The 25289-nt window shown below is 42.8% G+C and overlaps 1 protein-coding gene across 1 annotated transcript; it reads left to right on the forward strand.

The window, feature by feature from the left end:
- Positions 1-16043: 16043 nt before the first annotated feature.
- atf5b (activating transcription factor 5b) lies at positions 16044-19479 on the forward strand. The gene is given in 4 exon segments (XM_085131329.1): positions 16044-16160; positions 16163-16264; positions 16609-17800; positions 18260-19479. Coding segments are annotated over 4 exon segments (1515 nt in total). The 5' UTR covers positions 16044-16126; the 3' UTR covers positions 18447-19479.
- The last annotated feature ends 5810 nt before the right edge of the window (positions 19480-25289 follow it).

The raw sequence follows: 25289 nt of genomic DNA on the forward strand, positions 1-25289 counted from the left end.
GATACAGAAAGTATTCAGGAAGCGTATCTGTAACTGGAAGGTCGCCGGTTCGATCCCCGGGCTCTCTGTCCTGGTCGTTGTGTCCTTGGGCAAGACACTTTACCCTACCGCCTACTGGTGTTGGCCAGAGGGGCCGATGGCGCGATATGGCAGCCTCGCTTCTGTCAGTCTGCTACAACCGTAGCTTGCCTGCACCAGTGTGTGAATGCGAGAGTGAATGAATAGTGGCATTGTAAAGCGCTTTGGGTGCCTTGAAAAAGCGCTATATAAATCCAATCCATTATTATTAAATTTTACACTCTTTGTTATATTGCAGCCATTTGCTAAAATCATTTAAGTTAAATTTTCATTAATGTACACACAGCATCCCATATTGACAGAAAAATGCAGAATTGTTGACATTTTAATATTACATGGTCCTAAGTATTCCGACCCTTTGCTCAGTATTTAGTAGAAGTACCCTTTTGATCTAATACGGAAATGAGTCTTTTTGGGAAAGATGCAAAGTTTTTCACACTTGGATTTGGGGATCCTTTGCCATTCCTTTTTGCAGATCCTCTCCAGGTCTGTCAGGTTGGATGGTAAATGTTGGTGGACAGCCATTTTTAGGTATCTCCAGAGATGCATAATTGGGTTTAAGTCCGGGCTCTGGTTGGGCCATTCTAGAACAGTCACAGAGTTGTTGTGAAGCCACTCCATCGTTATTTTAGCTGTGTGCTTAGGGTCATTGTCTTGTTGGAAGGCAAACCTTCAGCCCAGTCTGAGGTCCTGAGCACTCAGGAGAAGGTTTTCTTCCAGGATATCCCTGTACTTGGCCGCATTCATCTTTCCCTCAATTGCAACCAGTCGTCTTTTCCCTGCAGCTGAAAAACACCCCCACAGCATGATGCTGCCACCACCATGCTTCACTGTTGGGACCGCATTGGACAGGTGATGAGCAGTGCCTGGCTTTCTCCACACATGCCGCTTAGAATTAAGGCCACAAAGTTCTATCTTGGTCTCATCACACCAGAGAACCTTATTTCTCACCATCTTGGAGTCCTTCAGGTGTTTTTAAGGAAACTCCATGCAGGCTTTCCTGTGTCTTGCACTGAGGGGAGGCCTCCTTCAGGCCACTCTGCCATACAGCCCTGACTGGTGGAGGGCTGCAGTGATAGTTGACCTTCTACAACTTTCTTCCATCTTCTGACTGCATCTCTGGAGCTCAGCCAAAGTGATCTTTGAGTTCTTCTTTACCTCTCTCACCAAGGCTCTTCTCCCCTGATAGTTCAGTTCTGAAGGGTTCTGGTCATCCCAAACGTCTTCCATTAAAGGATTATGCAGGCCACTGTGGTCTTAGGAATCTTAAGTGCAGCAGAATTTTTTTGTAACCTTGGCTCGATCTGTGCCTTGTCACAATTCTGTGTCTGATCTCTTCAGGCAGTTCCTTTGACCTCATGATTCTCATTTGCTCTGACATGCATTGTGAGCTGTAAGGTCTTAGGTGTGTGGCTTTCCTAATCAAGTCCAATCAGTATATTCAAACACAGCTGGACTCAAATGTGTAGAACCTAGTGATGGGTCGGTCGCGAACGAAACGGCTTTTAGAGTCGACTCTTTGAAGTGAACGACGTGAGCCGGCTCCTTATTGGGAGCCGTGTTGTTTTTTCTTTCTCCCACGCTCTCTCTTATTTCTGCTTTTTTCCGCTTCACTCGCACGCGAGCCGTGTGCTTGCGCTGGGCAGAGGGGGGAGGGGCGGTAGTTACACTCAGTAGCACAGGAACAGAGCGGGAGGGAGAGAGAGAGAGAGAGAGAGAGCCAGGGACAACAACGTCACATTAGAAAGGTATAGTAATCATCCACAACTATTTTCAGTTGCAGATGATAAAGGATTCAGAAAGTTTATTCATGCAGTGAATCCTATGTATACAGTTCCAAGCAGGAAAACACTCTCCCAAAAAATCATCCCAGGCCTATATAACAGAGAATGTGCATCTTCTTTTTGTTTTGCATATTTTAATTTATATTTAATTGTGTTGTGGTTTGGAGTGTTTTGTGTTGTTTCACCTTAAATTTGTTTAAAAGGAAAAAGCTGAAAATTGAAATAGTTTAAAGTTGAAATATAAATAGTGTTTTTGTATTTTTAAATTTATTTATTACATTTTGGAGTGAATAAATAAAAGTATATTTACGGTGGCCCCTACAGACAAAGCACGTACAAACACAACAGGTGCTCCAGGATGCTAGGGGGCAGTGTTGAGCTTTTGTTACCTCGTGGCTACACAAGCCAGCAAGTACCAACGATTGGATTTGGTGTGTGGTAGTAACAGGTAAATGAACTTTTTTAATTATTTGAATATATATGAGTGCTTGTGTATAAATACACAAACAATACACATATGAAAAATAGTAGTTCATATTAGTTCATGTGTTAACAGACCTCTCTGCATTGAATCATATCTGTTATTAACCTCTGTCTCTCTTCCACAGCATGTCTTTATCCTGTCTTCCTTCTCTCACCCCAACCAATCACAGCAGATGGCCCCGCCCCTCCCTGAGCCTGGTTCTGCCGGAGGTTTCTTCCTGTTAAAAGGGAGTTTTTCCTTCCCACTGTCACCAAAGTGCTTGCTCATAGGGGGTCATATGATTGTTGGGTTTTTCTCTGTATCTATGAAGCGCCTTGAGGCGACTTTTGTTGTGATTTGGCGCTATATAAATAAAATTGAATTGAATTGAATTTTGAACTAATATTTTGAAACATAGTATTTGGCACCATTTTTACTCACGTTAAGCACTCAAAGTACTCCACTACAAGTTTCAGGTAGTGTAACATCTTTTATGTTCTGTACATTATATTTTTTCAGTTACCTCAAATAAAACAGATCTGTAAATAAAGCTATTATATTAGCTGCTTTCTTTTGGTATTTGGCTGACAGCAGACTGTATCCTGGTATTGCACCATAAAATATTGAAATAATGGTACAAATCTACAACTTGTACTGCTTGGGAACCTTTTTTTCTGGCGTCCAAAAAGGTACTTTGAGGTCCTAAGAGGCACATTCAAGAAGACAAAGGGACAGAAGTGATATTTTACCATAGCCCCATTTTTGAGAGCGTTGCTGGTACACGTAAAAGCAACATCCAGATGAGTGCAAAGCTGCATTGCAGAACACTGCAGTGTCAATTATGTTTGCTTATATTTAGAAGCTTATATTTGCTTCACCTATGAGTGGTTTTAATGTTGCAGCTGACTGCTGTATGCTTCTTGGCATCAACAAACCTCATAATATGCTGAGAGTAATTTAACCATGCAGCTAAAGGAATCTGGCACATGGTATCGCGCATCAAGGGCAACTGCAGATTAGGCCGTCATCTTGTGAGACAAAGGAAAGGGTAAACATGAGGAGAATTCCTCTCAGGATATCAAAAATGCTTCTCTCTCATGGCACACTCTTCATTCCTATGGAACCTGAGCACAGATCAGTGGAGACAGTAATTTCCACAACACAGACGCAGTGTGGTCTGACTTTTCCAGAAACATCCCAGAGCTGCATAACAATGCACAGGGCAGGTGTAGCATTTTCCATTCATTTCAGGTTTGCTGAGACGCCTGTATGCCACTAGACCGGAGGCGACACAGTGACAGTCTCCAAGATGTGTTTCCTGCAGCATCGTCTTTTATCTTCTTTTATCTTTTGTCTCCTTCTGCCTTTGATCTCTGCTGCCTCCAAAATCAATCAAACGTGGAACTGAATTGAACAGAAATTATTAACAAAAATGTATTTTCCTATTTGGAGACTATACTCTGCACATAATGTGTGCAGTGTGCTTCCCTGCTGCTGTAACTCCAGCAGTGAGGTCAGTAAAAGCTGTTTGCAATTTCTCTGTTTAGTCTTGAGTGCAATAGGCATCTATTTATATTTCCTTACTTCCCTCCTTGCTTGCGCTTCAATTGGTTTAAAAGCGTAAACCCCCCTTAAAACCAGAGATTGGAGGCTTCTTCACATAGTGACAGTGCTGGATTAACCTTCAAGGGGGCCCTCGGGCGAAACCTTCTGGTCCCCAGTGACTCCACTATAGTAACCCAGAAGGAACTCCCCACAGAAGCCAAATCTGTGCTGAGATCTAGGGGCTGTGAAGACCACAGCAATCTGACCGTCCAGTGAAGCTCTATGGATGCCGTCATTCTGGAAAAGCTTAATCCCATCAAAATGTAAGAGTTAAATCACAGGAGAGCTTTGCATTGATTTGCAGTGAACCTGGTTCCAAACCATACCAATAACACGTGCATCCAAAGGTCAGTGATTCAGGCTCTCCTGATGGTGGACCACATGTATGGCTGAGGCTCAGCTGGTATCTTTGAGCTGATACTGAACTCTGTGTGTGTATGTGTGTGTGTGTGTGTGTGTGTGTGTGTGTGTGTGTGTGTGTGTGTGTGTGTGTGTGTGTGTGTGTGTGTGTGTGTGACATTGGGTGAATGAGACTTGCAGTGTGAATGCTGGAGAAACAGAAACATACTACAGAGCTGCTCATCAGAGTACTCAGATTAGCTTTTAACGAGAAACTATACTCAAGTATTTTTGCTACTTTTTCTAATAAACATTCCACTACTTGTTTTTTTTTAATCTAAATCAATAGTTAAATAAAGCTTTGTAAATTTCTCCAGTAAATCATTAACTTGAGGGGGTAGGGACAAATAAGTAAATACTTCTGCCTACTCCTTTTCAAACAAATAATGGAATGATATTTTGTAATGATTGTGAAGGCTCATGTTTGAAATGTTTGAAATAAAAATGAACTGAACTGAACTGAAATAAAAAACAAGCAAACATCAACAACAAACAAAAAGAAGAATCCCACCCAACCCCTAAATTCCCCACAGTGGGGGCTATAGTAGGATAGAGCTCAGTGTTTCATTCGACACACACCTAACACACGATGTCAGTCATTAAATAAATGCACCGTGTCGTGCTGCTGGAATAAAATCACAGCCGTCGTAAAGAGAAAGTAAATTAAATTCTTTGGTTTTACATATCAGGACATATTAAAAATCACCTGGCAGTTCTTAAAACTACATACGTACAAACATGACATATTACACTATTATTGTTTATTTCATAAAAACGAGACCACGATGAGCTGGGTGAAAAATCAGGCACAACATCACCTTGAGCAGCAGCCAGGTGTGCAAATCAAACACACCTGATTTATTGATCATCAGCAGGTTTGATCGGCTCTATAGAATCAGTTTGCTGATCTAGGTCAGTTTCATAAGCGAGACGTTCATGTGTAATGTGTGTGTTGGCAGCAGCAGGCAGGAGAGGGCAGCAGACAAGCAGGCTGACGGTTTCCTCTCATCTGCAGCTCAGGGAGGGGCTCGTTATGTCTGCCTCTATCTCAGGCTGATGAATTCTTCATTAAAACAATATGTTCACGCTGTGCTGTTACAAAGTTATCACATAAAATTTCAATTAACTGCGGTCGATGATCTCAATGAGATGATCTTTTACAGCTAAAAAGTCCCTCTGCACAGCCTGCTGGAGCCTCTCCAGAGCTGCGCACGGAAAAACCAGTCCACCAGTGAATAACAAAGGGAAGTCAGACGCTGCACGGGGATTTAGATGTTCAAAGGAGCAGCTTACGCCTCTGGGCCATGCAGGGCCCCCTTGAGTCGGAGAATGAAATCTGTTGTTTAACAAGCCTTTATTGGAATCCACACTTCTACCGAAATGTTGAAGATCAGGGACAAACAGAACCCCACAGCGGCGGTACATGAGCCAGCGATGAACACAATCCCAGAGAATTTTTGTCAGTGAAGTCATATCAGAGTTTATGATTCCCATATTGGTATAACAAAATCCACTGGCTGTGTGTGTTTGTTATGTGTGTGTGAACAGTCTGAGCAGGGATACGCTGAGCTTTGAGTGGTGGATATAACACAAAGCTGCCTTTACTGCCCTCAATGTTTTTAGCTGTGTAGTTTCTAGAGGTTTATTAAGCAAAATCATAGTTTGTAGCAGGAGTCTGATGGGTGCTCTGCCTCTGAGCTCTGGTGTGCAACTTAGGATTTAATCACAAGAACTGAAACTCATTAGACAATAAATGACTTTAATTTAACTCTTGTGTTTGTTATTTGTATTTTATGTTGCACGTTTGTCCTGATCATGGCCAACAGCTTAGCCTGTGTTACAGACGTAAGTCATCACAATTAGAAGTGACGTGTTAAACATACGTTCTCAGGAGCAGCCACAGATCACGCTTTGCTCGTGTGCTTTTTCATCTTTAATGGGTTTTCTTCTTTTTAACCTTCTGAATTTGATCTGAATTCCCACAACAGAGACTTTTATAAATGGAGATCAGTATTGAATCCCACGATGCCAACTAAGTCACAGTGATGGTGTCGTCAGAGGAACTTTTTTTAAATGTTATAAATAAAATCAGCAAATTCTGTGCAAGTGGAAATTTTTAGCATTTCTTATGTTTATTTAATTTCAGCTATGGTGGGAGAAAGTATCAGATTTATTAGTGTTTGGACTGAACATCTGTGGCAAAATTCTCTAAAAGTGCGGCAGCAACAGCAACGCAAGGCACGATGTAGAGTCTGACAACGTTAACAGATCCTGTGAAAAGAATGTTTACTAATGTTTCATTGTTACTATTCTTTGTGAAGACTATCAGCACAATAACAATCATAACAATAATTGGAAGCTAACAAATGGCAACATGCTAATGCTAACCAGTTTACTATCATGCACTAAACCATAGACAGCATAAATCTGGATCTGGATTACAGATCTGAAAAGTGAAGCCAATGTGGAAGTGCTTCAAAGCTGCAGCGAAGGAGAGCTGTGGGTGCAAAAAGACTGCTTTCTGCTCTGACCTCTTTATTCATATTTGATGAGTTTATGAGCTCAGCCGCTCATTTTGGGTTATACTGAATAAAAAACACAAGTGTGTGTCTACGTGTCAGCGTGATTGTCTTATATTCTTTGGATAATGATTAACTAGTGATTGACAGGTTAGTCGTTATCCAATGAGCTGCTCAGACCCGTCGCCACGATCAATGACATCATGTTAGCCTCATCCACAAACAAAGAGCAGAGCTCTGCTGAGAAGCTACGTCACTGCAGCTGTGAGCACATCGACGTTACCACGATCACGTCTCGCTGTGTTCACACCAAATACAAAGTCTGCAGTTTGCTGGATGAAGCTGAAAACTTTGCTCTCCATTTATTATAGTTTTTATGGTCAAATAATCTTTTCTTTGTTCTTTGCTTTCAGTTAAGTTTTTTTCCACAGTCGATGGTTTGTTTGCTTTTTGTCTGTGCAGTTGTCTTCCTGTTGTTAGTATGGAGCGTTTGTCAGATGTAAGGATTTTAGAAAAGATGCCCCATCAGTCTGACTTTAGCACGGTCAGACTGATTAGGCAGGTTGTATTAACACTTTCTCTACATTTTTATTTTATTCTAGTTATCTCTCCGGTTTTATCTGAAGTCCACTTTTACTTCTATTTCCAGTTAACTAACTAGTTTTCACGCTCATTTTTAGTGAACTATAGTAACAACAGGCAGAATATCTTTAAATCAAAAACCAGCTCAATTCATTAGAACAGAAACTGTAAAAGAAATGCTACAAAAATATGTAAATTTTAAAATAGTCTGTGAGCTGAAGAAACCGTTTCATGTTGTTCGTATTGTAAATCTTGTTTACTGATTTGTGATTGGTGGGTTTGTGACAGAGGAGGACATCTGTTGGTGTCAGCTCAGCGCTGATGTAATGATGTTGTCTTCGGACCAGCTCCATCTTGCACCAGGTAAGCGTTTGGCTTCTGCTTGCTTGAGAAGAGGTGGAGCTGTGTAGTGTTTGTGCTGTTGTTGTCTCCGTGTGTGTAAATGTGGTGCACTCACAGTATTTGCCTTCAAGCATGAATACAAAATTTACTCTCTCAGTCTGACCCAAATGTCAAAACCTCCAGTGAATCGACTCCTCCTGGTTAACCTCACATTGACTTCCACCCAACCGCAAACCTCATCTTGCATTACCTCTCACCTACATCGCAGGAGCCCCCCCCCCCCCCCAATAAAAACAAACCCAAAAACGAACCTCCAGCTCCTCAGCTACCACAGGGCTCCTGGTGGAGGTGCTGAGGGAGCCGCGAGAACATTGTTTGAACTACAGTACAGCACAGCTCCCTTCAGCTCCCAGATCAAAGGCAGAGGATTACCAACAGCCTGCTGTAATGAGACCGCGATGACTTGAAATTACTGCGACTGCTCGGTACACTCTCCCCCCAACCACAGCATTGTTACAAGAGACTGCGGTGGAACACCCTGAGAAAGACAACAGTAATCTAGTAATGTGGGTTTCTCTGCATGTAAACGTCGTCTGCTCGCTGCACCGTGTGCGACGCCGCCGCAGAGCTGGTGACACAAGTCGGCTTTCTGGTGTGTGGTCAGTGCGGGTCAACCAAACCCTGCTGGTCCCCGTGATTTAGACGATGATGCAGTGTGTTTGTGTCACGAGTCCAGGTTTGATGTCAGTTTATTTATTTTGAAAAAGACAAAACAGACAAAGACAGGAAAGCAGGGAAGACAAGTGTTCATGCAGACTCACTATACGTCGAGTAAAAGCATTAAAGCATCACATAGTTCACAGAGTAAACACACAGCACATGATTGTATCATTTTTCTGTTTCTTAAGTAATGTTTTTATAAAAGATGATATTAGATTAAGTTGTTTTTGCTCTAAATGTCAGCGTCACTATCTTATAACTGCTTAAAATCCAGAGGCCTTGATTTGTGATGCTTTGTGCGTTCTCTTTATTTCCGTTAAGATTTTACAACCAGTGTGTGAATATAATATTACAAACCAGCTTCACAGTGAGACCCACATTAATCCTCATTTCATCATGTCAAATGTGTTTGTGGCCAACGGTTCATTCACTGTGTTCATGCTGCTTTAGTCGTCTGCATTAAGCACACGTGGTGTAAAATTAATTACAGTTTCAAACGGGTAACAAACCAAAATTGCAACATTGTCTCAGAAAGATAATATCGTGGGAACTGGATGAAATTGTCCATATTTGATACTCTTCCCCAGCGTGCTGCACTCATCATCGTCATCTCAGGTCTAACGTGTTAATTTAGCTTCATGTTATTAATTCATCTGGGCTCTCACGCGTTTGAGCTGCTGTGCGAGCGCGAAGCAGCCGCTCGGCAGCGCGGCTCGCACCGGCGCCGTAATTACAGCAGGATTTCTGACGTTCCCCGGCGCCCGGCTCCTATCGCAGGAGATGTGAGGGGAGAGTGACACGCTGCCTCGCATGTTCTCCTCGGGGAACACTTATCAAAACAATACGCCAGCCGTCATTCAAACACAGCCCTGCACACTTTGCCACTTTGAAGTCTCCCCGTCCTCTTGTTTTTTTAATCTCCCCCTTGCCTTTTCTCTCAGTCCCACTCTCTAATCCCACTGTAACCACGGGGATTTTGCACAATTCACATCCATTTGCTCGTACAAACACGACACTTCATCAACAAATAACAATACGCTGAGACCAACTACTGAATGGGAAGTGTAAATGGGTTCGAGCGCTGGCGCTGCCATGCATCTCTGCCTCCGTGTTGCCAATCCCTGTAAAAAGTTAATGTAAGCAGGATTCACAGGGAGCTGCCGGTGATGAAATTATGGTGTAACTGATACCAATGTGCCATAGTAAGAGGAGTGCATGGCCGCCTGTGTCTTTGAAGAAGGCTCTTCCCATCCCACGATGCACTGCTGGAGAAGGCTCCTGTATGGTTCTACAGTACAAACGGACAGATGGAGGGCAATACTGCACAGAGAGCAGGCAATCGTTTTACTGCAGCACAAAAAGCCTGAATTCATTGTGGATTGCACTCCGAGCTGAAATAGCGCGGACCAAACATATAGGCTGTGTACAGTACACGGTAAAGAGGCTGACGGCAAACGTCCCCTCAGGAACATTCACTTCTTCACATTCATTTAATAATAAAATGCATTATTTATGATCATATTTATTAACATGTCGACCTTTTTCCTGTCAGCGATCAGTGTGTCATTTTCTTTAAGGTCATTGCAACAGATTCATTATGACGTCCTTGTAACTTCCCTTCATCTCCACGACCTGCTATGATTACAGATTCATGCGTGACTAAAGAAGCGTATCATGCATAATAAAAATCTGCACTGTCTGCAAAACATAGCAAGAGTGTAAACAATACGGGTGCGAGGCCTCTGAGGGGGAGTCCGTGAAAAACCCACGGCTCCGGGGATGCCAAAAAAACATGTTTTCAAGTGGGGGTGAACCAGTGTTGCCTATTACTATAGCAACAGGAAGACCTGGCTGCTTCAATCAGCTTTTGGTTTGTCGGGGAGGCAGAGGATAGGCAGAGGAGCTGCAGAGCCACGCTGAGACATTCTGGTGTTACTAATGAGGGCAGCGGGACCCGCGGGTGGTGTAACCCCGCCTGTCCGACCCCCCCGCCTCGTCCTACCTGTCACTGCGGCCGTGATGTACACAAGCAGCACAGAGGTCAAGCAGAGTGACAGCCAGGACAGAGGCTGTTACAGGTTTGCTCCGTTTGCCAGGACACGCTTTTTGAAACCTGTCAGCCGTTTGTCAGAAATGTAACCCAGCTGTCAAACTGGATCCACAAATGTTCCTCTGGCAGAACCGAACAATAATCACCAAACAGTTTTATCTCAAAGCTACACGCTGCAGCTCACACAACAGTATCATTATTCCAAACGGCTCCTCCCTCAGGCCCAAGTAAAACACCCGAAACTCACGAGAAATGTCGGCTTTGTATGTTGTACTTCTGTCATCTGCAATTACACAGCATTACATTCATGCAACATTACAGCACGTTGCATGAAACGAAGCTAAAAATTGTTGGTTCACAAATCTGTAAAATTAACTGCAGAAAAAAGACAAATTCTTTGAGTTTTTCTTTAAACGTAACGTTCAAAAAAGCTCCGACTCTTCTGAAAATGTAACAATCACATCGAGACATCTTCATCTGCTGACACGTGTGGCCAGGAAAATAACAGCACCACTGAGCATTTGTTATAGAAAAGCTGGAAAACAAAATGTTCTGACATAAAAATAAAAATAAAATAATAATAATAAAAATCCATGTTTAAGATGAGAGAGTCTGATATTACATTATTGTTCAAATGTAACAGGATAAAGTCTGTTTCATTACGTGAGTAATGCAAATATCAGAGAGGGTCTGTCTGCTCTGAGTGTTTCTGTCTAACATCCACCGACTGCATCAGGAGACACTCCAGGTTCAGCAAAGGGAACTTCGGTAACAGTCTGAAGCAGCCGGGGATCAAACCACCGACCTGATTACTAAACGACCTGCTCTGCCCCTGCAGCCAAAGCCTCCTCGACAAAAGGTGAATGATTTCAGAACAAACGCGTACTTATGAGATAATAAAACGTTTAAGAATTGACACTTTTCCTTTGTCAGTGCATGTTTCAAATATGCTGCAACGTTTCACACTGCTAATGTGTTGTTTAATACAACCTGCTGTGTGTTTACTGGCTTAATTAACACATATTTATTTTTATATGAAAATGAGTAAATCACAGCATCTCCAGTATAAACATAGGTGACATTTGACATGTGAAACATCCGTCAGGACGGAGGAAAGCAGGAGTGTTGAACCTGCACCACAGTCACAGTTAAACGTTACATCAGGCTGTGATGAACTGACTGAAGACTCCTGGTTCATTTTGTGTGTTATCAGTTTAAAAAATGCAGAAACTTTATATTACAGAGAAACTGTTCTGCTTTTCCACATGCACATTTCAGAGGATTCATTTCATCAATACGTTTTGATCAGTCAAACGGAGGCTGACAGGCAGCTATACTAAAGGATGTGGATTTCACTGCAGCTGTAATATGTCTCTCTTGTTTTACACTTGATTAACGTTCATGATTTAATGAAGAGGCTATTGTGACGGGCGTTGTTTTGACAGTGATGCCAGTCGAGCAGGAGTCAGATTGTGCAGTGGAGAGAAATGTGTGTGTCTGTGTGCACGCACACACATGCACGTGTGAAAGGCACTAAAGACAAATAATGATATGGTTCAGTGTGACTGTGAGGATGTGCTCGAGAGAAACACAATCACTCCAAGTGACAACAGTTAATGTTCAAATGTACACACACTTCTTACAGTTACACACAGTTACTGTTACACACAGTTACTGTTACACAAATACACGCTGATGTGACAATTTCAAAACATTACCTTCAAAAATGTTCACGTTTGTTTGGCTTCAGGAGAAGCTACATATTCAGGTGTGTGCAAGTTTTGTCTCTAAATGCTGTTCAGAGTCCTGCATGTCGCACACACACAAACACACGCACACACACACGCACACACACACACACACACACACACGCTGCCCTCTGCTAGGCCTCCCTCTACGTTTGCTCTCCTGTGTCTGTGCGAGCTTCCTGTCCCACACCTGTGTGTACCTGAGCTCTTTTACACGTCACATAAAAATCGAAACGTTCTTCCATCAGATTTTGAACAGGTGTGGAGATAAACAGGTGTGGAGATAAACAGGTGTGGAGATAAACAGGTGTGGAGATAAACAGGTGTGGAGATAAACAGGTGTGGAGATAAACAGGTGTTAAACAATGATAAACATCAGCATGTTGATGACCTGTCTGAGTCTTTGTGAACCGATGAAGCTAAAAGTGAAACATTTAAATATTTGATTATTCAGATTTTTCCTCACGCCTCTCAGTGAGATTAACTTAGTAAAACTTACAAATAATGAGCTGAAATTACTGAAGTTTTATTGTATTTGTACTCAGATTTGTTCTTTTTCATTTGCTTGTGTGTTTTGGGAACATTTGCTGGACTTGCATGATTGTTGTTGGAGCTGTCAGGCTCACCACTGCGTCCCATATTTGCTACATGATGGTAAAAGAAACACAACCTCAGTAACTTCACAGTGAATATGATGTGTTACTGTGGCACAACATGAGCAACACAATGGTTACGCTCTTGCTTTGCTATGAAGGACTTTGACTAAAGCGGCATCACGCTCGCTGACATGATGTGAGACAAACCACAGAACGAAGTGTGTTTGTTAAACAAGTTAGTCTTAGTCAAGTCGGTCAATAATAGTAAGTTTAATGAACTCAAAAAGGAAGAAAATGTCTGTTAAACCCAAAATATTGAAGTGAGTAGAACAGAGCCAACACTGCTTAATCACACTGAATGAATTACTTCCAGATATTTGAGTCTTTAAATCGGTGAGAACAAGCTCCCTGAAAGCTTTACTGCAAAACAAGAGCAACAACTGATGCTCGGCAACATGTGCAGGAAGCCAAACACAGATGATCATTATAACGTCCTCTCTCTAATTTACAAAGACTCCAAAATCATTTCTTTTTTCACTAAAAGAAAAACAAATTCTAATGAATACGACGTAATAATGTTTGCAGCTCTCTGCGACCTTCCTGTGTGGAGTTTACATGCTCTCCCCGGGCTCAGTCCAAAGACATGCTTGTTAGGGTAACTGGTGATTCTCAGTTGGCCCTAGGACTGAACATGTGTGTGTGTGTGTGTGTTCTCTGTGATGGACTGGCAGCCTGTCCACGATGTCTTGTGCCTTTCGCCCTGTGTCATTTGGGATAGGCTCCAGCCCAAAGGCAACTCTAAGCAGAATAAAAAATCAGATGAGTACTTTTCACTTCTGCATCTTGCTGACTTTACAGATCAGTGTGAGAACGATGCGTTAACATGCTGAAAAGTTTCATTTAAAAAACAGTGTAGACAGTTTGTATTATTCTTTAATTAGGCACCATTCAGGTTTCACCCACACGTGAAACCAGCTGTGATGTGTTCACCTCGTGGAATGAAATCCACATAATTATTATTGTTTCTGTGTGTGTGCTTATGGCCATGAGCACGCTCATCACCTCCGTGCAACACATACTGTCAAGAAAGAGAAAACATAATAAACAAACTGTGATCCTATTAGTTTGTAACCTTATTTGTTTTTATTTTATATTCTGTTACATTGAGAATATTGATGTTGTTATGTGAGGAATGAGTAAGCACACAGGTTACTCACACAATGTTTTCTTTAGTGTTAGAGAGTACACAAAACCTCTGTGCAGTTTATCTGTCTGTGAGGGTTCCCATCGACCTCAAGCAGCTGACAGAATTCATAATTTACACGTTTATTATTAAGTTATTATTATTTTTCTTTGTAATATTAGCAGATAAACTCTGTGGAAACTGTAACAAACAAAACACTTTCATATTTCTTACTTTAAACTACAAATTATGTATGTAAATTAACTACAAATTCCATCATTATTATTATCTTATAGTATTGTTCTGTTTATTTTTATCCTGCTGATAAACTACTTTCCCCTTGTGGGACAATAAAGAAATTGAATTGAAATTGAATTGAATGTATCAAACTTGAACACTCTGTGGAAACTGTAACAAACAAAACACTTTCATATTTCTTACTTTAAACTACAAATTATGTATCAAACTTGAACACTTCTGCTCATCATGTAGTTGAAGTATCTTAAACTAACTAAACTAACACACATGAATAACCCGCAGCGTAAAAAGAGAGTAAAAATGTTCGTGTGTGAGTTTTTGCTGGAGGTCAGACTTCGTCTCCTCACCACACCTTGGCCACTTCCTTTCCAGTTACGGCCGTGACGCGTCGCCGTTAATGCGCAATGATTAGCAATCAGTGTAAGAGTGATAGCAGGCCAATGGAAGCAGAAAAGTTCCCCTTCATAAACCAATGGTGCGGCCACATTGTTAACGCGCTCAGCGAATCCCCTGCGGATCTGATGCAACAGGGCTGCAACTAAAGTTACACCTTCGAACTGCAACACGGTGTCCTTCCGCTGCGGCGCGCTGAAAACTAGTGCCTACTGTACCGTCTCACGAACGCCTCACACGCGCACAGTTTGTGTTGGGAATAATCTGATGACGTATTTGACTACTGGTGTGAATGTTTAGTGCTCCAACAGACACGTGATGTTTTCTAACAAGAGATGGTAAGAAAAATTTACTTTGTTTTATTTTATGAACGATTTAATGTGAAACAACAAACGGATGAATTAAAGTGAATAAAAGTGAAACGAGCTAATGAAATAAAGTGAAGCTCGCGCACAAACAGTCTCTGGATAACGGGAAAGTCCCCCAGCTTCATGACGTAACGGCCCGGTGAACTCGGTGAAGTGCGGATTAATCCCATCTGCTGTGATGCGGTCCGGGCATTAGGAGTTGGAGAAGTAGCGGATTTAAAAACTTTCTGTCTGCAAGTGTTGTCCGTTGAAATAGCGCTTCATGAAGAGTCCCTGATTTCCTAAAGGGAAATGATGGCTTTTTAAACGGTGCCTGTCGTCCTCGTCAGCCTAAAGCTTCGTGTGCTTTGCTCCCGCAGCGCACTTTTTACCACACTCATTCAGAAACTATGGGGTGAGTACAAGTGCCTTTTAGCCTCGTAGGAGTAAAAGAAAGTTGGGAGAAACGCGTCTTTTCTTACTTACAAACACGTTTAGACACTTTGTAGCCAGCGTTACGCCGCGCGGTGAGTCCCGTGGTTGTTTCCCGCGGTTTGCGGGCGTTTTCGTTGCTGTGTAAAGTGACCTGTTCAAACTTGTTACAGTGTAAACACGCTGAATGGATTCGATCTGGAAACATTTAAAGTGCGCAACAGATGTTTCTGCATTCTGTAAAATTATGTTATTTATAGAAAAAGTTAAAAATAATATTTGTAATCATTTTAATATTTTGATGTTTTTTTGTTTTTTTTTAACTGAGAGTTTTAAATTGAAATTGTGACATCAGTCAGGAATGGCTTCAAATAAAGTCTGTTTGAAGTGATTCATTCAACTGAAAATGATGAAAAATTAATGTGCATTTATTTTGTAATTAAATTTTTAAAATATTAAATAAATTTTTTTTAATTACTTAAAGTTTGAAATGGGCCGTTCGAGGCTAATAAAAATTCAATGTTCTAATTTTTCCCTCCCGCAGGTCTTCAGGTGTTTCCACAACTCTTTCATGCAGCCAGCGCACGGTTCGTGCTTTTGAACAATTCGATCGAAGCAGAAGACACAATGGCGGCATCGATCCTTCGCAGGAAAATTCCCCCCGTTCCACAGGCGAGCTCAGCGCTCCCCTTCTCCGACAGGCTAGCCCCAGCCAATCACGGCCACGGACGGGGGCGGAGCCAGCGGAGAGGCAGCACTTAATTGGTGAGTTTGGCCAAGACGATTTTTTATTTTTCCACATCCCGAGGTCGGAGCCGCAGTGCAGCACGGGGCTAATGTCGTACAGTGAGTACAGCTAAGTGGATATTTATCGAATGCAGACGATGCTGTTCAATCATTTTCAGATGATCGGTTAGTTGGATGTATTGCTTAATTTAAACTATTTTATTTTTACGTTTACTCTCTCAGCCTTTGCTTATTTCACATTTTTTTCCCTTTTTTTCAAAATTTCAAGATTTAATTTCAGTCGTTTTTTGCAAACACTTGAAAATAGAATGGATTGCTTTGCTCGTTACGTTACGCTTTCCTCTGGTTTTGAATTTTTCTAGGTGATGGTCACTCTGATTGGATGACGGAAAAAGTTGATTTGTCTTCATTTGTATCTACGACCGAGTCTTCTCCAAGCTCATCTCTTCCGCCCTCGCCGTTAGAACAAGATGTCAAGGTGCCCTCGGATCTGGAGGTCATGACCTCTCTGCTGCAGGAGGAGCTGGCTCAGCTCGAGGACTACTTCCGCTCCGAGTCCACATCCACCGCAAACAAGTTGGAGAAATCTTCAAAATGTGATAAGGGCGCCCAAGCCATGGGCTCCCAGTCTTACTACCAGTTACCCTATGGCTCGTATGGGACCGGCCAATCAGAAGCCAGCCCTGTGGTTGTTACCTTGGCAACAGGGGAGCTGGACCTGGCCAGCTTCTGCGGCGGACCCATCAGCAGGAGCAAAATCGCAAGACCCGCTCCATACAACTACCACCACCGCTACCACCACCACAACAACGGGCGAAGAATCCTCGGCGAGAGCGTGAAAGTCGCAGATGAAGTTGGACTTGATACGTGGGGCTCCAGGGGATGTTACTCAGGAAGTACAGAGCTGTCCGTGAACCACTACTCGACGCTGAAGACGGTGAGCAAGAACAGCCTGGGCAGCATCAAGAAGGTGAGAGAATGTGCTTTATCTTTGAAGGAAGAGGAGAGTTATTGTTTTTCAGAAGGAATGTTTTGCAGCGAAGAGATTGCTCGAGGTTTTTGTCTGGGTGGCTCGTACGACGGCCACCACAAGCGAGAGGGACAGTTGATGCACAACGTGAAGGTAAATGTAAGTTACGACAGCACGGGGCTTGAGGTCTTGCACTGCAGCAAAGACGGAGGACTTTCCGGGAGTATCCCCCAAGAGACAATGGTGGCCGGTGACGGATACTTCCACCAGTCCATGGCCAGCACAGAACCTTACCATAGCTTTATAGGTGACCTAGATCAGCCGTCACAAGCACAGGCTGTCGATCCCCAACACGGCCACTACCTCTACCCGGAATGCCTTGCAGACCAAAGCTACGAATGTCTGTCCAGAGGGGAAGGCGAGGGGCCGCTGCTGGGCGGCCCCATCCACCGCCCCACCCAGAGGCTAAAGGATGAGCCCTGCTCTGTGAAACCAGCTCTGGTGATGAGTGCAGTGTCTCTGGATACCAGCAGTGGCGAGAGGAAGCAGAAGAAGAGAGACCAGAACAAAACTGCTGCTCACAGGTAAACATGCTTTGACTTTGATAGAATGTGCAGGATGTGATGGAAAGAGTAGTTTAAATGTACAGCATGGTGTTGCATGAAGCAGCCACCGCATTGCTTTAAATGTCCTGAAAAATGTAGGAGGGACGTGGAAAGTCCCTCGCTGTCTGCCAAATGCAGCCCCACCTCAGCAGTCCTGCAAGTCTGGCAGCTCGGCATGTTCACTTAAAATAGCGAGCATGTGAAAAAACTGTTGTAGTCTACAGTTTCAGTTGGTTGTTGGGTCCACCTTATGTAAACGTAAAGTGCCTCGAGGCGACTGTTGTTGTGATTTGGGACCGTGTGAATAAAGTTGAATTGTCTCAGGGGAGGGAGCTGTTTGCCTCTGCGTCATTTAGGCCACGCACGCTCGACTCTTTATTAAAGTTGCAAGGCAGCAAAATCTGTGAAACCAACCACACACGTTGTTCCTAATTGCAGGTACAGGCTGCGTAAGAGGGCGGAGCTGGACTCTCTGGAGGAGGAGCTGCACGGTCTCGAGGGGCAGAACCGGGAGCTTCGTGACAAGGCGGAATCGGTGGAGCGAGAAATACAGTACGTCAAAGATTTACTCATCGAGGTCTACAAGGCTCGCAGCCAGCGGCTCAAACAGGACGGCAGTGCCTAAAAGAAAGAAAGAAGCCCGACGCCCACGCCGACCTCGCCTCCAAACCTGCCCAGCCAGCACCAAGAGAAAAATCAAGAGCACCAACTGGTTTTTGTCTCACAAATGGTAGTTTGCATGATTTTGGTAGTTCTTTTCTTAAAAACAAATAAAACGATGTAATTGTTCTGAGAGGATGACTGATCGTACAGACCAGACGTTTCCAGATGGGTGACCTAACTATAACCAGCCTTAACGAGGCGGCTTCCAGAGGAGATGCTGAACTTGTCCGTGACCACTGTGATCCGAACTGCACTCGCAGCCTTGTGACGACTGAGTTTGCGCTCACGACGAAGGATCGTTTACAAGACGCTCTTTGAATTAGTAGTAGTGACTGAATTTACTTGTGGTTTTTTGTGACACCGAGCAGCATCGAGGCAGAACCATGCGAAATCTAGATTTTATTTTCTATTTTATTTTTACTTAATGATGTTCATTTATCGTTTGCTTACAACAATCAACCGAATAAAGGGATTGCTGGAAAACTTGTAACATGCTCTACAAATATTCATTATCAGCAACATTTAGAGAATTTGTATTGCTAAACTGTTGAGTATTTACACCTCTTTACCCAATGCATGTTTGATTTTGGAAAAGCATGTGCGAGTGTTATTTGAAGGCAATATTCTGTTACTGCATGGCTTCAAGATCTCCACTGCGTCAGTTTCACTGAGTTGACTTCCTCTCATCAGCTGGCGACTTTTCTCCCCCCGCCGGTGTGATTCATGCTCAGGTTTTGCTTTCTGCTCTGAGACACGAGCGTTCGCTGGCTTTCTTTTGTCCTTCTCCCTCTCTTCCAGCTGTATTTTGCGAATGAACAATCACCTGTTGACGCAACAATAAACGGTTGTTGGGTACGACTTTGTGGGAATTTTGTTTTCAATTGATCAATTTGATGTATCTGAAATTCAGGTCCTTTTAATAGTCGATGTCAATGTCAGGAAATGAAACATCAGGTCAATGACAGCCAAATAAACCAGTTATGTAGTATCATCCACCTCTGCCTTTGACTGTTTTTCTGTTCACGACACCCTGAGCCCCCGTTCGGCCCAGCGCGCCACAGCGAATAAGAACGGGCTGGGATTAAGAGATGGAGATGAAAGCCCCCGTGCCCCTCCCTTTATGTTTCCACCCTGCCCCCAAACTGCAGCCCTCTGATTTTGGCTGCAGTGCAGTCAGTCTTAGTCCCAGGATCCATCGCTGGATGGGCAGGCCTGACTGACACCTGACCATCGTGTGAGAAAACACCTTATCCCTGGAGCCTGAGGAGCTCACACGAGTCCAACAACCGCACAATCGGCGATTGGTGTTCAGAGAATTCATAAGTACCATAGCCCCCCCCTAATATTTTAGTGCCGTTTCCTGTGTTTTGATTGATCCCCGGGGCTGAGCGGAGTCGTATCGAGCTCCGGCAGTCAACAGAAAACACAAGTTGCCTATCTCGCGTCCCAGCTCGTAGAGGGCGTGCGTGCATGAAGGCGTGTGTGTGAAATCTCTTGGTATCTCTCCTAGCAGTCGTAGGCCTTTCAAGTGCATGAGGCAATATCACACAATAGTTGCAGAAGGAGGAGAGAGATGCAAGTGAACTATCAGAATAAAAAAGTACTGGGCTGACAGAGAGCGCCATTAAATCTATTGATTCAGGCTTCTGCTTGTTGTTTGATGCAATGTAAAAACAGAGCGTGGAGCTGTTCTGATGACGAATACGTCACAATAAATCTATTCCTCTACATCATCGAGGCAAGAGCTGCCATATATAATCCCCCAGCACACACACACACACACACACACACACACACACACACACACACACACAGTTATTAGGAAAACGATTACATGCACATGGAGTCATAAAATTAAATATATGGAAGTAAAGTTGGCCTTTGTGTTTCTCCTTAACATGAGATTTTGTGTCATAACACAGATTTGAGGTTTTAGCCTCATTAAGTTCTGTTTTCATTCTTCAAACACTCACAAGAATAAACTGTTTATATTGTTTAGCTTAACGCTATATTGAGTCGTTTTCTTTACCCAACGCATAAATTTCACCCTCATTTTTAATCGGTGCTGTACGTGTTCAGAGTTTCCGTAGATACGCTGCATATAAGTTTTTATTAATTTGTCTCCCTTGAGGCAGACATTTAAAGACGCTGGCTGCTTGTATCATGACCTCTGAATCATTCAAGGAGAAAAAGGCGTCTAACTCAAAGGATGAACCAGTGTTGCGTCTACACATAACAAACAGTTTAGCAGAGATCCAATTCTAAATTTTAAACACTTTGTTACAGCAGGATTTGCAAAAACACATCATTTGTTTGCATTTCTCGAGTTGAATCTATCTTAAATCCTATTAGTGGAAGATTTGGCACTAATTAACAAGTGAATTAAAAATTTAAAAAGTGGAGAAAAAACACCCGACACAGAACTGAGTGATGCGTTCACTGTTCACTGAAACATCAGCAGAAACGATCTCACTGGCTGCAAAGAACGGAAACGTCTGTGCACCGCCATCTGTGGAGGGCCTGCCATGGTTTGGGGCTGCATTTCAGTCAGAGGTGTTACTGGTTGTGGCGGGGCGTGGCCTGCGGTGCCGCACCTGCACGGCATCCGTAATCACGCCCCGCCGAATTAAATGTTGGTCGTGTCCAAATTCATGGGCTGCTTCCTCCTGAGGACGCATTTGTAGACCGATTACGTCACAGCGACGCGCCGAAATCTGTCCAAATTCGTAGACTCCTCCGAATGCAGCCGACAAATGCGTCCTTCTTTTCCCCAAATTTGAAGGATGGGTCGGGTGTGTCCTTCTTGGCCCACCATATCCCAGAATTCATAGCGCGGCCCAGCCAAGCTCCAGTTTCCGGCAATGGCGGCCGCTACTAAGTTTTAAAATTACTCTTATTAATCTTTCTGGGCCACAAAATAAACTTTAAACATATTTTCAGGCGAGAATGTGGGTTAGCTCGTTGATAATTAAAAATGAACACAATAACGGAGAAAGATTTCGGGGTCCATTTTCGATTTTCGTGCCGTGGCGCTGACAACCGGAAATACTCTGAATTAAGGGCGGGAGTAGATCAAGAAGGCTAGACCGTCCAATTTCACAGCCGTTTACTTCCAGCCTACCCGACCTCCTGAGGACCCGGCCCACGTAGACCGCGAAGGCCGGGTCCTCAGGAGGATGCAGCCCATGAATTTGGACACGACCACTGTGCTGGGTCCTGTGGTTGGCGTTGTTGTCGTGGCGATGTTGAGCGGGCAGCGGGAGAGCTGCAGCTCTACGTGTATTGTGAACAGCAACCGTCCAGTATTAGTAAAGAAAGGTTAAAATGCCACTGGGTCTGCCGTGGTCGTTTACACCGGTTTGTCTGATTGGTAACGGCTTCACTTTTGTTTTTAGCCTGATCACAAAGACATGGGCAATGAAATAAAAGCATATCTGGACAGAAACACACACTGGGACACTATCAGCCCAGAGTCCAGACTCCAACATTGTTGAAGCGTTGTGGGATTGCACTGACAAATGTTTGAGGAGAAGTATTCCTGGAGACGAATTAAACACACGACAAGAACGTTTGCCTTAGAAATGTCCGATTGTGCAGAACAGTCGTCCTAACAAATACTGACTTTAAAGCTCAAAGTTTGTGACGTGTACATGCATGTATGTTGGAGATTTCAATAAATCACTGTAACGACTTCCCAGTCTCCTAGCAACACCTAATAATGTGGTTGTGTACAGTGCTGTATATTCACATTTCTCATAATTAATTCTCTACAGTTTTCATTCTGTATAGTATCATCTCCAATATATTTAAATGTCATTGATTATATTCTTTGTTTTATTTTAATTATATATATATTTAAGCTTCATATATAATTGTATACATGCCAAAGCTGTTGTTAGGTTCTTTCTAAATCCATTTTTGTGAGCACTCAAAGTATTTCAGAGTTTTACCATATGTAACACTCTTTCACCACTAGGTGTCTCTCCAAGCTCAGCAAAAGACCTGCTCTGCAATCAAAAACTCTGCAACATTACAGTGTGGTATGAAAGTCCCAGAGCTTGTGTTGTCTCGTGACAGATCTAAAAGCCTACAGCAGACAAACAGCATCTAACAGTCATGACTGTAAGAAACAAGAAAAAAGCCAACAAGGACCTTAATAAGGCATCCGATATACAAGGAAGAACTATTGCTCAAGACTACTTGAGAAAAGTCGACTACCTGCCCAAGAGAGTTCAGGCTGTGTCAGAGAATAAAGTTAGTCATGCTAAGCATCGACTTTCAAGCTTGTTACAATTGTCCAGACTTACTCTGGAGCATTAGTCTGCTGGAAACAGTCAGACACTGCGGTCATAAAGGCCTGAATATGGTCAGTAACAACACCCAGGTAGGCTGAGGTGTTTAAATGATGCTCTGCTGGTATTAAGGGGCCCAAAGTGGGGCAAAACTGTTTCCCCAAGACGATTACACCAGCAGCAGCCTGAACCACGGATACAGCCCCAGGTTCCTGTTTCCTGTAGTTGTGGCACCTACATTGGTTGAACTGTGTGTTATTTTTTAGTTTCTGTTGCCTTTCTGTCAGCTTGGGGCAGTAAGTGAACAAACAATTAGTCCCAATACATTACTACTCATTCCTGACATGGAGCAAGAATTGGTCATTCCATACAAGAGAAACCAAATCTGGAAAAAGTTCCCACGACTGACCTGTGTGTGTCTGTAGCTGTGTGTGTGTGTGCGGGTTTGTTCTGTACAACAGAGTATTGTGAAAACGTTTGTATGTCCACGGCCTCAGGGTCAATAACGGTGGCTCAAATCTTTCATAGCTTCATAAATCAGGAGATGTTCACACACATTCTTATATTTCCAAATGTAAAGCCAAAAAGCACATATTCAATATCCAAGTTTGATATATCCATACTAATTCTCCTTCATTCAATTCAATGTTATTTACACAGCGCCAAATCAAAACAACAGTCGCCTCAAGGAGCTTTATATTGTAAGGTGGACCCTACAATAATACAGGCAGAGAAAACCCAACAGGTGTTTATTTAGCTGTGAATGTAATCATTAGGGATGCACTGTAAAATGTGTGTGTACTCATACTCGTAAAAGTTAACCGATACCATGAACCGATACCAACTTATTTCATTAATCAGAGGGTGGCTTGTCATTTCTGTTGTAGTTCTTTAGATTGGCCACTAGGGGGACATCCCGCGCTAAACAGGCACAGGGTTAGGCGAGTGAGACTGGCGGCTCCAGATAAAAAAGATAAACTGGAGGCTGCTGTAGCTTGGCTAAACAAAATGTCAGCAGTGTGGAACAGCCAACTTTAACTCAGGTTTTGGAAAAGCGATGAAAAATGTCAAGAGAAAATCCACGGGCAGTTAAAATAACAGAGGCTCTGACTCATTTTATCGCTCTGGATGACCAGCCAATGCCGGTTGTCTTCTCAGCATACTAGAGTTGCGATATGAAATTCCCAACCGCCCATACATCAGGGAGATAATGGTGCCAAAACTTTGTGAAGAGGTAAAGACAAGCAGTGTGTGCGCGATGTCAGTCCTCGGTTTAACGGCACAGTGGACTGATGATCCACGGGCAGATGGGGAGTTCGTCAATGCCAAATACTTTCGTTATTTGTCTGTTTGTTTACAATATGGACACTCTGCAATAATTTAAAAGTTTATTTTATTCTCAAACCTAATTTGTATTTATTTTATTACAAACAGAAGTGTTTATTTATTATTGTGAAAGCTCGAGACAGTGTCAATAGTTCAGTGATATTTTGTTAAATTACAATGTGGAGACTCTGCAATAATTTAAAAGTTTATTTTATTCTCAAACCTAATTTGTATTTATTTTATTCCAAACAGAAGTGTTTATTTATTATTCTGAAAGCTCGAGACAGTGCCAATAGTTCAGTGATATTTTGTTAAATTACAATGTGGAGACTCTGCAATAATTTAACAGAAGTGCTTATTTTTCACTTCAAAATTTTTTGTGGTCATTTTTATTAAGATTTTTTTTTTATCGGCAGAATAAAATAAAACCTGTCTTCCATTAATGTGTTCATTTGTGTGTGTGGTAGAAGTATTGGTTTTTGTACTCTGTATCGGCAAGTACTCAGATCCAAGTATCGGTATCGTATCGGTTTGAAAAAATTGGTATCGTTGCATCCCTAGTAATCATGAATGGCTGTCTGTCCAGCGACCTGTCCAGGATGTGTCCTTCCACCCTATGACAGCTGGACTAGATTTCAGCACTGAGTTGATAAGCAGTTAAGAAGATGGATAAATGGGAATTTAGACCAGGCTAGTGAAAATAAGATAAAATCAAGATGCAGCACCAGTCACTGGACCAGTGACATCAACGGTTCCACTCTGGACCTTCACTGGTGAGGATGAATATAAAAAACATGACATATTGCATCAGTGGTTACACACAGCCACCATGAATTTACATGCTCAGTAAAGCTTCGGTCATATTGAGACACGCTGGCTAAAGAAGTAAATCGAAAGGAAGACAGAATGATATTAGAGCCAGTAGGCGAGAAAGAAGTAGGGGGCTGGTGGGTGATGCAAGAGGAGCAGAAAAATAGAGAAGAAAAATGTGTGTGTGTGTGCATTTTAGTACAGGGGATGGCCGCAATGAGATGAATGGCCTGGAGCTCTGTTCAATGCCTGCATATATACCAGTGAGAAAGCTGTAAATTCATTATGAGCAGTTGTACAGGGCGGTAGGTGGAGGGGGTGAGGGTAAAGTTGGCTGTGTTGGTTGGTATGAAAAAAATAGATAAAATCTTAAATTT

Source organism: Neolamprologus multifasciatus, chromosome 14, assembly GCF_963576455.1.
Source record: "Neolamprologus multifasciatus chromosome 14, fNeoMul1.2, whole genome shotgun sequence".
Classification (NCBI taxonomy): Eukaryota; Metazoa; Chordata; class Actinopteri; order Cichliformes; family Cichlidae; genus Neolamprologus; species Neolamprologus multifasciatus.